The sequence below is a fragment of the Hyaena hyaena genome, unplaced genomic scaffold (assembly GCF_003009895.1).
Source record: "Hyaena hyaena isolate Hyena2069 unplaced genomic scaffold, ASM300989v1 scaffold_70, whole genome shotgun sequence".
NCBI classification, from domain to species: domain Eukaryota; kingdom Metazoa; phylum Chordata; class Mammalia; order Carnivora; family Hyaenidae; genus Hyaena; species Hyaena hyaena.
In genome coordinates this window covers 1,872,947-1,887,856 of record NW_024080701.1, presented here as the reverse complement: position 1 = coordinate 1,887,856, position 14,910 = coordinate 1,872,947, and the positions used below count along the sequence as shown (strand labels likewise).

Below are 14,910 nucleotides of genomic sequence, written 5' to 3'. Positions count from 1 at the left end.
CGTTTCCGCAAGTCCCGCCTCCGCGTCTGCCGCTAAGTTCTCACTGGATAAAGACTTGCGCAAGCGCTCTCTTTTCCCGCTGTAGGTTGGATGGAATGCACGTCAATCAATAGCGCCGGCCCATCTCTTTTCGATCTCTCTTTTTGTCGGATTGGGTCCCAGGGTTGAGGTAATAGGAAAAACGTTTTTGTAATTCACTTGTTAGGAATGTAAAATTATTTCCACGTAGAAGCTGTGTCATTTCGTGGAAATGTAGTCTGGTTAGGCCGTATGACTTTTTAAAGCCACTGTTAGGTTCAACTATACTGCTAATAATTTCATTCTCGGGCTGGGATCTTTTAATCCTGTGCATAACACCACGCCTAGGCAGACAATTTAGTAGTTCCAGTTTCTATCAGACTCTGACCCGTTTCGATTCCTAAAGGGTTCAAACGTCAGACCGCCGTTTACAGCTCTGGTCAGTACACGAAAGCAGATTAGCATCCTTCTGCCTAATGTCATAACGTTCTAACTGACAGTTTTGTTGCTTCCTACACTCAGCTGCAGGGCTCTTCAGATCCTTTCTTCAAGGATTGTTCTAGGAGAGGCGGGTAGGATAATTGGAAGTTACTCTTAGGCTGTGCGACCGGCGGCTCCTGTGTAGGAGATGTAGGTCCTCAAACACCAGTAAGACTGTCAAAAAGGGCTGCTTTGGGGAAGAACGGATTCCTAAGGTTGAGATCCTTCCTGAGATCCATTTTCCAAAGTCCTCGGACGAGGCCAAGGACTTATTTTTACAGAAACTTATAAAGGGCAACTACGGGAAAACCTATAGTTAATACCAGACCTAATGGTTAGACTTCATACTTTCCCTTTAAGATCAGAAACAAGGCAAGGACACAGGATCTCTTCACCTCTATTCAGCATGGTATTGGAGAGTGTAGACAGTGCCAAAAGGCAAGCAAACAAAAGGCATCCAGACTGCAAGAAATAAAACCAGCTTTATTTGCAGGTGACATGATCCTCTGTGGTAAATCATAAGGAGTACAAACACAGCAAAAAACAAAAGCAAGACTAATGGAAGTTGTATGTTTAGTAAGATTGCGGTCTACAAGATCAGTATACAAAAATCAACTTATTTCTCAGCACTAATAACAAAATGAAATTAGGGGCGCCTGGGTGGCTTAGTCGGTTAAGCGTCCGACTTTCGCTTTGGTCATGATCTCGCGGTTCGTGGGTTCGAGCCCCGCTTCGGGCTCTGTGCTGACTGCCAGCTCAGAGCCTGGAGCCTGTTTCAGTCTGTGACTCCCTCTCTCTCTGACCCTCCCCTGCTCACGCTGTCTCTCTCTCTCTCCTAGAAATAAATGAAAAACATTAAAAAAATTTTTTTAAATGAAATTAACACATTCACAATATCACCAAAAAGAATAAAATACTTAGGAAAAAATTTAGTAAAACAAGTCCAAGATTTATATACCAAAAATATAAAACACAGTGAGAGAAATTAAGATCTAAAAAAGTAAAGAGACTTCATGTTCATGGATTGTTAGACACAATATTAAGATAACAATTCTCAAACTGATTAGATTCAATGCAATACCTAACAAAATCCCAGTACTCTTTTTTTTTTGGTAGAAACTAACAAGCTGATAGTAAAATGTATAAGGAAATATAAAAGTCCCAGAATAGTTAAGACACGTTTGAGAAAAAAAGTCAGAATTACACTACCAGATTCAAATCTGACTACAAAGCTACAGTTACTGGGACAGTGTAGTAGTCATGAGGATAGGCCTACAGAATCTGTAGAACAGAATTGAGAGTCCAGAAACCTTTATATTTATAGTCAAAATTTAAGTTCATTTTCTTTGAGAGAGAAAGTGTGAATTGGCAGGGGCAGAGAGAGGGAGGGAAAGAGAATCCTAAGCAGGCTCCTCACTGTCAGCACAGAGCCCAATGTGGGGGTAGAACCCACGAAGTGGGAGATCATGACTTGAGCCGAAGTTGGATGCTTAACTGACTGAATCACCGAGGCACCCCTATAGTGTTTCTGACCAAGATCCCAAGATAATTTATTGAGGAAAGAGTAATCTCTATTTATTTATTTATTTAATTTATTTTTTAGAGAAAGAGAGATAGCGAGCACGAACAGGGGAAGGGCAGAGAGAGAGGGAGGCACGATCCGAAGCAGGTTTTAGATTCTGAGCTGTCAGCACAGAGCCCAGCGTGGGGCTCAAACTCATGGACTGTGAGATCATAACCTGAGCCAAAGTCACACACTTACCCAACTGAGCCACCCAGGCACCCCTAGGATAGTCTCTTCAATCCAGGATATTGGCAGGATCGACTGATATATAGCTCAGGTATTAAAATATTAAAATACTTCCACACTTGCTCTAGACTACCATTGTCCCATACCCAAGTTTTCCTTGCCTGCCTCTTCTTACACTCAGGACCCTCTCAGACATACCCTCTATCCAGCAACTGAAGGGTTTACTGCTCAGCACAGCAGAAGATCTCTAGCACTCAGCTTTAACCATACATTCTGACAGATCAGTGCAGTACTAGCTAAAAAATATTTTGAAAATCATTCCCCAATATAGACAGTTTTCTTCTAGGGCACAGGCAAATAGAAAAGAACCAAACACAAGACCATAATAGAGTGTCCAGAGGGATTATACAGAGTGTTGCTCATTTATTTCCTCTTCCTAACAATTATTCCCTTCATGTTTAAAAAGTCTGCAGATACACCTGTGTGTGTTCCTAAAAACAAATAAACATACACACACAAAAACAAAAACATAAAAAGTTCTTTTGTAAAATACTGTTATACATACATAGAGAACCTAGTAATTATGTTATGAACCAATTAGGCAGGAATTCTAGATCATCTAGGTAAACCTCTTATAATTTAGTAATTCTGCAAGATTCCTAACAAAAATGTTCATTCAAGATTTTGGTTAAGCAATTCTAGCAACTAAGCGCTAGAGAATGCACTAGTATTGGCGATAACCTGTTCCTCATTTGAATAGTATTATAATTATTAAGAAATTCTTTCTTGGGGCACTGGGCTGGCTCAGTCAGTAGAGCATGTGATTCTTGACCTAGGGGTTGTGAATTTGGGTCCCATGTTGGGGGTAGAGATTACTTAAAAATAAATTAAAATTTAAAAAATGAATTCTATGGTTGCATGGTTGGCTCAGTCAGTCAAGTGTCTGACTCTTGACTTTGGCTCAGGTCATGATTTTACAGTTCATGAGTTTGAGCCCCATGTTGGGCTCTGCATTGACAGCATGGAGCCTGCTTGGGATTCTCTGTCTCCCTCTCTTTTGGTCCCTCCTCTCTCTCTCTCTCTCTCTCAAAAATAAATATTTTTAAAAATTCTTCCTTACAATAAGGTGGAACCTATAACCCTACCACTTCCATCCACTATTAATAAATCTTATATATAATGCTTAACGTGTCAGGCACTCATTTGATCCTCGTAACAACCTATGAAGTTGATACTGTGATAATTATCATCTTAACAGTTGAGGAAAGAGACACAAGGGATTTGTGAATCGTTCAAGTTCATGTACCTGATTAAGTGGCAGGACCAGGATTTAAATGCACCGAATCAGTTTCCAAAGGCCATGCTCTTTTTCTCCTCCCAAAGTCTATGCTCTTAAATTCTACATTAAACCTAATTTTGCCATCTAGAAAAATAACAGTAGAGCCTTTCAAGGATATATCCTTAACTACCTGGATATAGCAACTTTCTCTTCTCTTCTCTACGTTAAAGCTTCAGTTCCTACAACTGCCCAAGACAGTAAGTTGTCCTGAACCCCTCACCATATTGCTTCTTGGGAATACATCATTTGTCCATGTCCTTAAAAGGTGATGGTCTTTGGGGCTCCCAACTGGCTCAGTTGGAAGACCATGTGACTCTTGATCTTGGGGTTGTGAGTTTGAGCCCTACATGGGGTGTAGAGTTAAATAAATAAAACTTAATACACAGATGTCTCTTTTTTGCCGTCTCTCTTTTTGGCTTAAATATAGAAATTGATACTTATCTTTATTAAAAATCTTGATTGCTGGGGTTGCCTGGCTGGCTCAGTCAGAGGAGCATATGACTCTTGATCTCAGGGTTGTAAGTTCAAGCCCTATGTTGGGTGTAGAGATTACTTAAAAATGAAATCTTAAAAAAAATTCTAGGTTGCTGGAGAGTAAAATGATTAAAAGTATGGACTCTGCAATCAAGAGTTCCTAGGCTGGAATCCAGCCCTACCACACTAACTAGCTGTGTGACTTTGATCTTGGGAAAAAAATCATTTAGCTTCTCTGTGTCAATCCCTTCACCTGTAAAATGGTGATTATAATGATAACTTGCCTCCTATGGTCGCTGTGGGGATTTAACATCGGTCACACATACAGAACAGTAGCTTGCGTGCAGTAAATGCCACATAAATATTATTGATTGAACACAAACTCTTAAGATGATTTAGTCTCTATTCTTTGATGGAGGGAATTGTATTAACCATTTTTACAGCTTTATGTTATTTTAAAAAATTTAGTAAACATCACACTTTTATGTCTTTGTCCTTGGATGCTATAAAGGAGTAGATGACAGAAAAGTGCATGGCACGGCAGGACAGATTTTCCTTAAGTCTAATACTTTTAAATCTTTTATTTTGAACAGCTATATTGAGATACAATTCACATACTATACAATCCACCCATCTGAAAAGTACAACTCATACTACAACCCCTTATTATATTATATAATTGAATTTTTCTGGATTCAGTTGAGAGTGTTATGTGGAGTTTTGTATCACTTGCTTTTCTAACTATATACAAATATTAATTTGATAAGAATAAAAATTGCGTTAGAAAAAAATTACAACTCAATGGCTTTTAGAATATTCACAAAATTGTGCATTCATCAACACAATTTTAGAATATTTTCATTACTCGAAAAAGAAACCCCATATCTCCTGGCTGTCACTCCCCAATCTCCCATCCTGGCCCTGGAATCATACAGTATTTATCCTTTTGTGATTGAGTTATTTCTTAGCATAATGTTCTCAAGGTTCATCTCTGTTGTAGCATATGTCAGAATTTCCTTCCATTTTAAGGCTGAATGATATTTTATTGTATGTATATGCTATGTTTTGTTTTTCCATTTATGTGTCAATAGGCATGTGAGTTATTTCCACCTCTGGCTATTGTGTAAAGTGCTGCTATGAACACGGGTGTACAAATATCTCTTTAAGATTCTGCTTTCAATTATTTTGGGCATATGCTCAAAAGTGGAATTTCTGGATTGTATGGTAATTCTGTTTTTAATTTTTTATGGAACTGCCATACTGTTTCCCATAGCAGCTGTAACCATATTACATTCCTACCAACAGTGCTCCAGTTTCCATAACTGGGTTGTGTTTTTACTACTGAGTTGTAATTTATATATTGTAGGTACAAGTCCCTTATCAGAGATATGATTTGCTAATATTTTTCTCCTATTCTTATCTTTTCACTTTCTGGATGGTGTCCTTCGAACCACCGAAGTTTTAAATTTTGATGATGTCCAGTTAATCTACCTAAAAAAATTTTTTTAAACATTTATTCATTTTTGAGAGAGAGAGAGAGTGCAAGTGGGGGAGGGGCAGAGAGAGAGGGAGACACAGAATCCAAAGCAGGCTCCAGGCTCCAGGCTCTGAGCTGTCAGCACAGAGCCAGATGTGGGGCTTGAACTCACGAACAGTGAGATCATGACCTGAGCTGAAGTCGGACACCCAACCAACTGAGCCACCCAGGTGCCCCCAGTTAACCTACTTTTTATTTGTTGTACTTTTGGTGTCATATCTGAGAAAACATTGCCTAATCCAAGGTCATAAAGCTTTATGCCTGTATTTTCATCTGTAAGTTTTACATAGTTTTAGCACTTACATTTAGGATTGGATACACTTTGAGTTATTATTTTTTTATTATGGTGTGAGATAGGGGTCCAACTTCATTCTTTGCATGAGGACATCCAGTTGCCCCAGTTGTACCAAAAGACTGTTGTTTCCCCCACTGGATTGTTTTGGCATTACTGTTAGAGCAATTGATCATATGTGTGAGGATTTATTTCCAGACTCACAATTCTAATCCACTGCTCCATAATCAATTCTTATGCCACCACAGTGTTTGGATTACTGTAGTTTTGCAGTAAACAAAATTTTAAATTGGGAAATGTGATTCCTTCAATTTTGTTCCTTTTTTTCCTGTAAAAGAAAAATGTCCTCTTAACACCAATATTTATTTATTTACTTATGTTTGACAATGATCTTTTAGATTCTCGGTCCATGATTATTCAACTACCATCTTCAACTACAACTATAATCTAATAAAAAATTCTCCATCTTAAGCATATGAATACTATGAGAGACCTACCCATATGGTTTGCTGAAATCAACAACGTTGTATTTATGTCATTGATCTGATGTACAAATTTAACAACTCTTTGAAATAAGTGGAAGGAGAATAATTTGGCATATTCAATTATCTGCCAAACCCATCAGCATCCTGGTTATCATCAAACTCTTTTCCATGTCTTCACAAACCATGTAATGGCACATTCTAATATTTCCCTGGAGAATAGCAGTGCCTGACTGGCTCAGTCAGTAGAGCATGCAACTCTTAAACTCAGGGTTGTGAGTGCGAGCCCCACATTATGTGTAGAGATTCTAAGTAAATAACCTTAAAAAATAATAAAAAGTAAAATACAATTTTGTTAATTTTATTTTAAGTCAAACAGATGAGTGGATTGTTAATGAAATCTTCTCCTGCACGGCAAAGGAAACAACCCACAAAACTAATAGGCAACCAACGGAATGGGAAAAGATAGTTGCAAATGACATATCAGATAAAGGGTTAATATCCAGAATCTATAAGGAACTCACCAAACTACACGCCCGAAAAACAAACAACCCAGTGAAGAAATGGGCAGAAGACATGAACAGACACTTCTCCAAAGAGGACATCCAGATGGCCAACAGACACATGAAACGATGCTCAGCATCCCTCCTCATCAGGGAAATACAAATCAAAACCACACTGAGATACCACCTCACGCCAGTCAGAGTGGCTAAAATGAGCAAATCAGAGAACTCTAGATGCTGGCGAGGATGTGGAGAAACGGGCACCCTCCTACACTGTTGGTGGGAATGTAAACTGGTACAGCCCCTCTGGAAAACAGTGTGGAGGTTCCTCAGGAAACTAACAATAGAACTCCCCTATGACCCAGCAATAGCACTGCTAGGAATTTACCCAAGGGATACAGAAATGCTGAGGCATAGGAGCACATGTACCCCAATGTTCATAGCAGCACTCTCCACAATAGCTAAAACATGGAAAGAGCCTAAGTGTCCATCAACAGATGAATGGATCAAGAAGATGTGGTTTATCTATACCATGGAATACTACATGGCAATGAGAAAGAATGAAATCTGGCCATGTGTAGCTACATGGATGGACCTTGAGGGTGTTATGCTGAGTGAAATAAGTCAGGCAGAGAAGGACAAATATCATATGTTTGCACGTATAGGAGGATTAGGAGGAACTTAACAGAGGACCAAGGGGGAGAAGAAGGGGGAAATGGTGGGGGAAAGGGAGAGAGGCAAACCATGAGAGACTCTTGAATGCTGACAAAAACTGAGAACTGATGGATGTGGGGGGGAGGGGGGATGGGCATGGAGGAGGGCACTTGTGGGGATGAGCACTGGGTGTTATGTGGAAACTAATTTGACAATAAACTATTTGTAAAAAAAAAAAAGAAATCTTCTCTTCTCCCCTTTGGCAAGCTTTGCTGATATCTGCCTCTTTCTGTTCTCTAGCCATCCCCCAATATCTATGATATCTCATGATTAGAACTCATGGGCACAGGTGAGGAGTGCACAGAATGCAGTCATTTTTTGCAAACACAGATTGTACGCTACCCCAGATTTATGATTCTGTCTCTCCATCTGCCAGGAAGAGGCTACAGGCAGTGCAATACACATCCAAAATTTAGCACATGCATTCTTCTGAAAATGAGTTTTATTCAGAAATTGAGTCAGTTCTTAGAAAATGTTTCACAAAGGGGCGCCTGGGTGGCTCAGTTGGTTAAGCATCTGACTTCAGCTCAGGCCATGATCTTGCGGTTCATGGGTTCGAGCCTCACATTGGGCTATATGCTGACAGCTTGGAGCCTGGAGCCTGCTTTGGATTTTGGAAAGCTCCATGACAGCTTTCTCCCAGTTGTCATCTTGCAGAGAATATTTTATTATTTTAAAAAAAATTTTAATGTTTTATTTCTGAGAGAGAGAAAGAGAGGCAGAGTGAGCAAGAGAGGGTTAGAGAGAGAGATACAGAATCCGAAGCAGGCTCCAGGTTCTGAGCTAGCTATCAGCACAGAGCCCGATGCGAGGCTCGAACCGACAAACCATGAGATCATGACCTGAGCCAAAGTCGGACGCTTAACTGACTGAGCCACCCAGGTGCCCCGAGAATATATATATTTTTTAACATTTTTATTTATTTCTAGGAGAGAGAGAGAGACAGCGTGAGCAGGGGAGGGTCAGAGAGAGAGGGAGTCACAGACTGAAACAGGCTCCAGGCTCTGAGCTGGCAGTCAGCACAGAGCCCGACGCGGGGCCCGAACCCACTTACCGCAAGATCAGGACCTAAGCGAAAGTCGGACGCTTAACCGACTAAGCCACCCATGTGCCCCAAGGATATTTTAAAAACTAGAAATCTGCTATTTCATTATTGGCAGAAGAACCATAGCTCCTACCCTCAAGATATTCAGCATCATGGAGAATAATGCTTTTTCTCTCCATAATCCATATGGTTGTTTGCAGATATAAGCCTCAAACCCATGTCACATTTGATGTCACTATCAACCATTTCTTTTTCCAAAGTAGGAAGGAAAAAGATGTGCTATCTGTATAAAACCAGACAAGAGTCACTGAGCTCAACCAGGACACATAGCATTGAGTACACAGATTCAAGTACAGCGTGAATGATATAAAGTAATGTTAAAAATTTCTTTTTATTATCAATGATGCTTCACTTAATTTCCGTTTTACTTAAGTCTACACTCCTAAAAACCAGCACATTTTTCACCTTTCTTACTGACTTGAGGTCTTTTCTATAAACTCATGCTGAAGTGCCTTCAGGGTTAATGAACTATTTAGGATTAGTTAGTCTCCACTGGACTGTTTACTGATCTATTTAGTTTATACGGTCTCCTTTGTCAGGAGCTCCTCCTGGTTGTCAGCATCCCCACTGCTAGCAGTGTCCCCATTACTGTCCCCCCAAATTTTCCATGTTATAGTCTGGATGACCAATTTGCCAGGTTTGTTAAAACTTAAAAGAATTGTTTCTAAAGAAACTGTGTGAGTGCACGTCTGTCTCTCTCTCTCTCTCGTGTGTGTGTGTGTGTGTTTTAGGTATTAAGAGATTTTCTTGTAAATAAAACACTGAAAGTCTGGTTAAAGGTGCTTGGTATCTATTGCAGCAGCCAAGAGACCTTCCTTGATTAATTCTTATTTCTGCAGCCACGTTCAGATACAGGCTATAACAATTCTCCTACCTGGTTCAGTTCTTTTTTTTTTTTTTTTTTTAATATTTTTATTTATTTCTAGGAGAGAGAGAGACAGCGTGAGCAGGGGAGGGTCAGAGAGAGAGGGAGATACAGACTCTGAAATAGGCTCCTGGCTCTGAGCTGGCAGTCAGCACAGAGCCCGACGCGGGGCTCGAACCCACGAACCGCGAGATCATGACCTAAGCGAAAGTCGGACGCTCAACCGACTAAGCCACCCAGGCGCCCCGGTTCAGTTCTTGAATAGACTGTAAAGCATGGTGGAAAGTGTTAAGACATGTCTCCAAATAAACTCTCTAGTTTTGTTGACAGATCAGAATCTAGAGCTTAGAATACTGAAGAATATAGAGAAGAAAACTGAGTCTCGGCATCCTGAGACCAAGTCCTTGATTAGCTTATACCTCAGGTAAAGATGTCAGACTAGTTGCTTACACCATCTTAAAAGACACGAGGCTCTTCACTGCTGTCTGCTCCATGCCAGCGCTGGGAAGAAACAGCCTCCATTACTTCATAAACGTACAGGAAAACCTCCCATCACTCCTTGCTGTAGAGGAAAAGAAAATGAATCTCTGGGGGCACCTGAGTGGCTTAGTAGGTTAAGTGTCTGATTCTTGTTTTTGGCTCAGGTCATTTCACGGTTTGAGTCTGCACCCCGCAGTTTATGAGTCTGTGTCGACAAAGAGCCTGCTTGGGATTCTATCTCTCCTTGTCTCTCTCTGCCCCTCTCCCCCTAAGTCAAAATAAATAAATGAACTTAAAAACAATTCTTTTAAAAAAGGAATGCCTAAAATGAAGTTTCTGCTAAACTAGATGTTACACAGATCTGTATTGGCAAATACCAGCCTTCTGTAGTTTGAATGGTTTGTTGACTCAAAGCTCGGCCAAAGTAATACAAATTTAGGGAATTTCAGTCCAGTAATGATGGCTTCCTTCCAGGAAGTTCTTCTCTCAGTGTTTGAGAAACAGAATAAATACCTGGTATATAGTATAAGAAATCCAGTTTGAAATAATAGTGCTATCTGAGGCTTCTCTACAATGAATGCTTACTATATTTAGAGTAATTAACACAATCTATTCTTTTTTTTTTAAGTTTATTTGAGACAGACAGACAGAGACAGAATCCCAAGCTAGCTCCTTGCTGTCAGTGCAGTGCCTGATGTGGGGCATGACTCATAATCTGAGCTGAAATCAAGAGTTAGAAGTTTAACCGAGCCACCCAGATGCCCCTCAACAAAATCTTTTCTAATAAGTATTTTAAATACACAATTTGATAACATGATTCTAAAAGCAATTTGAAAAGATAGACGACAATAAAGAATGTTCCGAGGAGAATGCTGAAAGTAAAAGAAAGTAATTTTAATTACTTGTGGCATTTTGGCATTTATTTCTTTGGAAACATATCAAAAACTTAAAGTATATGCCCAAACCTGACCTAGTAATCCCATTCCTGTAAAATTTTTGAAACTAAAGGGTTATGTGCAGAAAGGTATTCATTGAATCATCATTTATAACAGATAAAATTGGAAATAATAAACAAGTTAATAATTATTATATTAAGTTGGCAAAATATTGTATAACCACTAATATAACCTAAGAAGAGCAGATAACATGGAAATATTACTGTTAATATTATTTATTAACACATGGATAGACCAGAAAGGAACAAGAGAAGCCAAACTGGTTAAGAGGATTTTCCTCAAACTATATTTAATGCTATAATATTTTATAACATTTTTACAGTATTATATTTTACTTTAGCCACAAGACTGCTTTTCCTATGGACACTGTCAGTAACATTAAGTTTTCTCCAAAATGGGCAGCATGGTCACTTCATCTCTTTTCCAGTTTCACTGAATCCTAACATTAGACTCAAAGTGAAATAAAACTTAAACACCATGCAAGTCAGCAAGCCATTGGAAAGGACTTTTGAGGCAGAGGGATGGGAAAGGAGAAGAGAGTATTGTGTTAGAATCTGTAGGACTGATTTCAGCTATTATTACTGCTTTGGGTCCTGTGGCATGCCACTAAACCTAAAAGGAGATATTCGTACCCTACAGATGAAGCAGTCACTGAGTCTTAAAGATGCGAAAAGCCATGTAACAACAGCTGGGTATAATACATCACTGAGGTTGCATGGCATGAGGAGGTGGACAACTTAATAACAAGCAATAAACACATAGCCTACTTTTAGAAGTCTTTTCTATATTTAAAAAGCCAGGGAGTCAAGAACAGAAATGGAATGCTACTTGGAGTGAATGGGAAGTGACTGAGGTTAACAAAGCTATGCCCAGAGATATACAGTGCTGGCCCCTAAATGAATGCCCCCACATCCTATGTCCAGGCAGCAACAGAACAAACATGCATTTGATAGCACAGATGTAAACCTGAATAAGGGAAACACGGTTTGGAATTTCAAACTTGAAGAAGGGGACTGAGTTCTATAATTCTTAGAAACAAATGGACAAAATCAAGTTATTTTGTTTTAACCACAAGTATTTATTGATGGATTGAAGAATACAATTTTAATGGAACAGTAAGGCACAACCGTGGATTAAAACAGTTTGCTATACAGCCAAAAGGAGGAAAAAGCTACAAACTTAGGAACTTTAAATATGTGAGTCAAGTCAAGGAGCCTCTGAAGTACCTCTCTAACAGATCAGTGTCAGAAAACTCTTCCCTTTTGTACATTTCCTATATTACATCACTTGATCACAAAGTTAAACTGATAACTTCATTAAGAATTTCTCAGTCATTATACTTGAGTCATCCATCCTGGCCACTGCTGTTTCCCACCCTTCCCTATCCCTTTGCAGGATTTTTGTTTGTAAGCAACTCCCTTCTTGGATAGCCTTCCAAAGCCAGGAAACAAGCCAAGCAAGCAAGCAATGAGTCAGAGAAAATCGCCCAAGAGCAGATACATAGACATTAAGACTCATAAACATGGACATTAGGATGACAACAGCCTGATTCTGAGAGGTCGATACTAAGCTGGATAGGCAGAGAAGTTGCTGTGGCTCATGCAAAGGCCTGTAATGCCACTTTAGGTTGTGCCACTGGTGCCAGACTCCTTGTTTCTAAGAAATAAGTAGTGGTTTACAAGAGGAGCTAGGAAGTCAGCATAACCAGGCAGCTAATGATAATAATACATTCGATGCTTTGGACCTCTTTTAGGAGCAGACTATGGCTTCCCGCATTAATATTTGCCAAGGGTAAAATTCAGAGAGAATTTTATGCAAAACTTCAAGAACTGAAGATAACCGTTAAATCTCTTGGACTGGGATGAATTAGGCACTTCCATGAACACTACTCTTCCTATTTGGAAATGCGAAGTGAAAAACATTCCAGGGCACATAACACTGAGGTATAAACCATGTTGCAGAAGTGGGGATACACCAGGCTTTTAGAGTGCCCAGGCTCCCTGTTCAAAAAGCCATGAGGAAGGCCCCAAGCATGATGGCAGGGCAGCCATTCTGGTGGTGATGATGTCCCAAAACTAAGCAAACCTGCAGGCATATGGCTATTTTCTGAAGAGTCAACACTGTACTAACATGAGTTGCCACGTAGATGTGTATGTTGATAATCAGAGGCCAGAGGTAGAGCCACCTGGGCAAGCCACCTAGCACACTTGGCTCTACACCTCTCACCAAGGCCACTACCTTTCAAGAACATCCCCAACCAACAGTCCTTTGGTGACAGAGCAGAGTGCAGGGGACCAAGAGATGATCATTCTTCTGAGAGAAATGTTGGTCATAGAAAAGCTCCTGGAGAGGCAACATCCCAGAGACCCATTTAAGAATAAAGGTAGACAAAAACTGCCAGACCACCATAACTGCGCTATCCTGCCAAGTGAGAAACACATTTAACAGGCATAGCTTGGGGGTGCCAAGTAGAACAGACGGACTGAAGCTTAAAAAAAAAAGCAGGGAGACTTAAAGACAAAGTGAATGGTCTGTTGGGTAAGAGAGAAGTAGGAAGCGAGGGGCATATAAAAAAGGACGAAGGAGCATGCCAAAGCCTGGCTGGAGGGAAGGCAGCACGGTTTCATCTACATCCAGTGAAAGAACTTTGCTGGTTGGTTCTTGGCAGGATTCCCTTTCTCACTTCCTCAGACTGGATGAACGTGTGGCATTCAGCAGCGAACCAGAGGAGATGGTATTTAGAAATGGAGATAACTGGCAAATGATACTGAACAGAAACAGACGGTGTACCATTCTGTAATGCCCTGTTTATACACCAAAGGCAGGTTTGTGTTGACAGACCGTATTTGGGGTTCTCATGCAACAGCAGTAGTACTTTGGGAGAAGGGAGGATGATGGGGTGGAGGTGGGGCTGGTAGATAGGAGGACTCTCAAATTCCAGTTCTTAAATACTCGAAAGCAAGAAACAGTTTGGTCTCAGTCCTTTAGTGAAGAAATCGGATGCTCATTTTCTGTTCTACGTCCACCTTCTCCAAAACCTGGAAAATACAAAACAAAACCCAATTACAGTTATGAAGGTCTAAACAGGAGATATTGCAAATTCTTATCTGAATGTTTTTCTCTCTCCCTCCTGGACAACAGAATTGTCAAGCTTTTCAACATTTTCAAACTGAGGGGTGACTGACCTTAACAAATTCTGTGAAAGAGATGGCGCTGTCCCCATCCTGATCAGCCTCCTGGATGGTCCTGTCTGCAATGCTGCCCAGCTGCTCATCCGAGATATTTACTCCGACCATCATACGTAGCACCTGCAGGACCAAAAGCCAGGAATTACAGATAAATGATTTGGGGGTCAGGGGCACTTTTTTATGAAAATTAAAGAAAAATCTACCCCCCAACCTCTTTTCCTTTGATGTCCTTAAATTTAACAGCCAGAAAGCGGAGACCCTTGTCTTCTCATCTAGGTCATTCTAGATAAAGATGTGAGCAGAACTCCCTTGCAAGGTCCTGGATAGGAAGGCAGAGTTTCACTGGGGGAGAGTCCTTTGCATTTTGCTCTTCCCATTCTTCCTGTCTGGAATATAAATATGCTTTGGTGGCACAGCAGCCATCTTGGGACTACAGGTAAAAGTCCTACGTGCTCTGTATGCCAGAGCAAGAATGTAGAAGCCTGGTTCCTGGACATCACTTAGGTACGGTACCAACCCAAATAATCTATCCCCAGATTTTTTACTGTAATATTAACCCAGCTATTTCTCAAGTATAACCAAGAAACATAAAGACCCTTGAAGGGTTAAATACTAAACCCTTCTCAGAAAGTAACAAGCATATTTAAAGGGCTGGAGTAAAGAGAATTTAACACTGTTTCACCAAATTTGTTTCACACATAACCAAGAACTCCCCTCCCCTCAATTC

General features: G+C 40.2%; 1 protein-coding gene across 1 annotated transcript in view; it reads right to left on the bottom strand.

Moving 5' to 3' along the window:
* Positions 1 to 12,052: 12,052 nt before the first annotated feature.
* The window catches only part of CHP1 (calcineurin like EF-hand protein 1), a 50,434-nt gene continuing 47,576 nt past the window's right edge, over positions 12,053 to 14,910 (bottom strand). Inside the window, exons 6-7 of the mRNA XM_039232865.1 lie at positions 14,181 to 14,303; positions 12,053 to 14,033 (exon numbers count right to left, since the gene is read on the bottom strand). Coding sequence (XP_039088796.1) covers positions 13,980 to 14,033; positions 14,181 to 14,303 — 177 coding nt within the window. The 3' untranslated portion in view covers positions 12,053 to 13,979. The remainder of the gene's footprint in view (positions 14,034 to 14,180; positions 14,304 to 14,910) is intronic.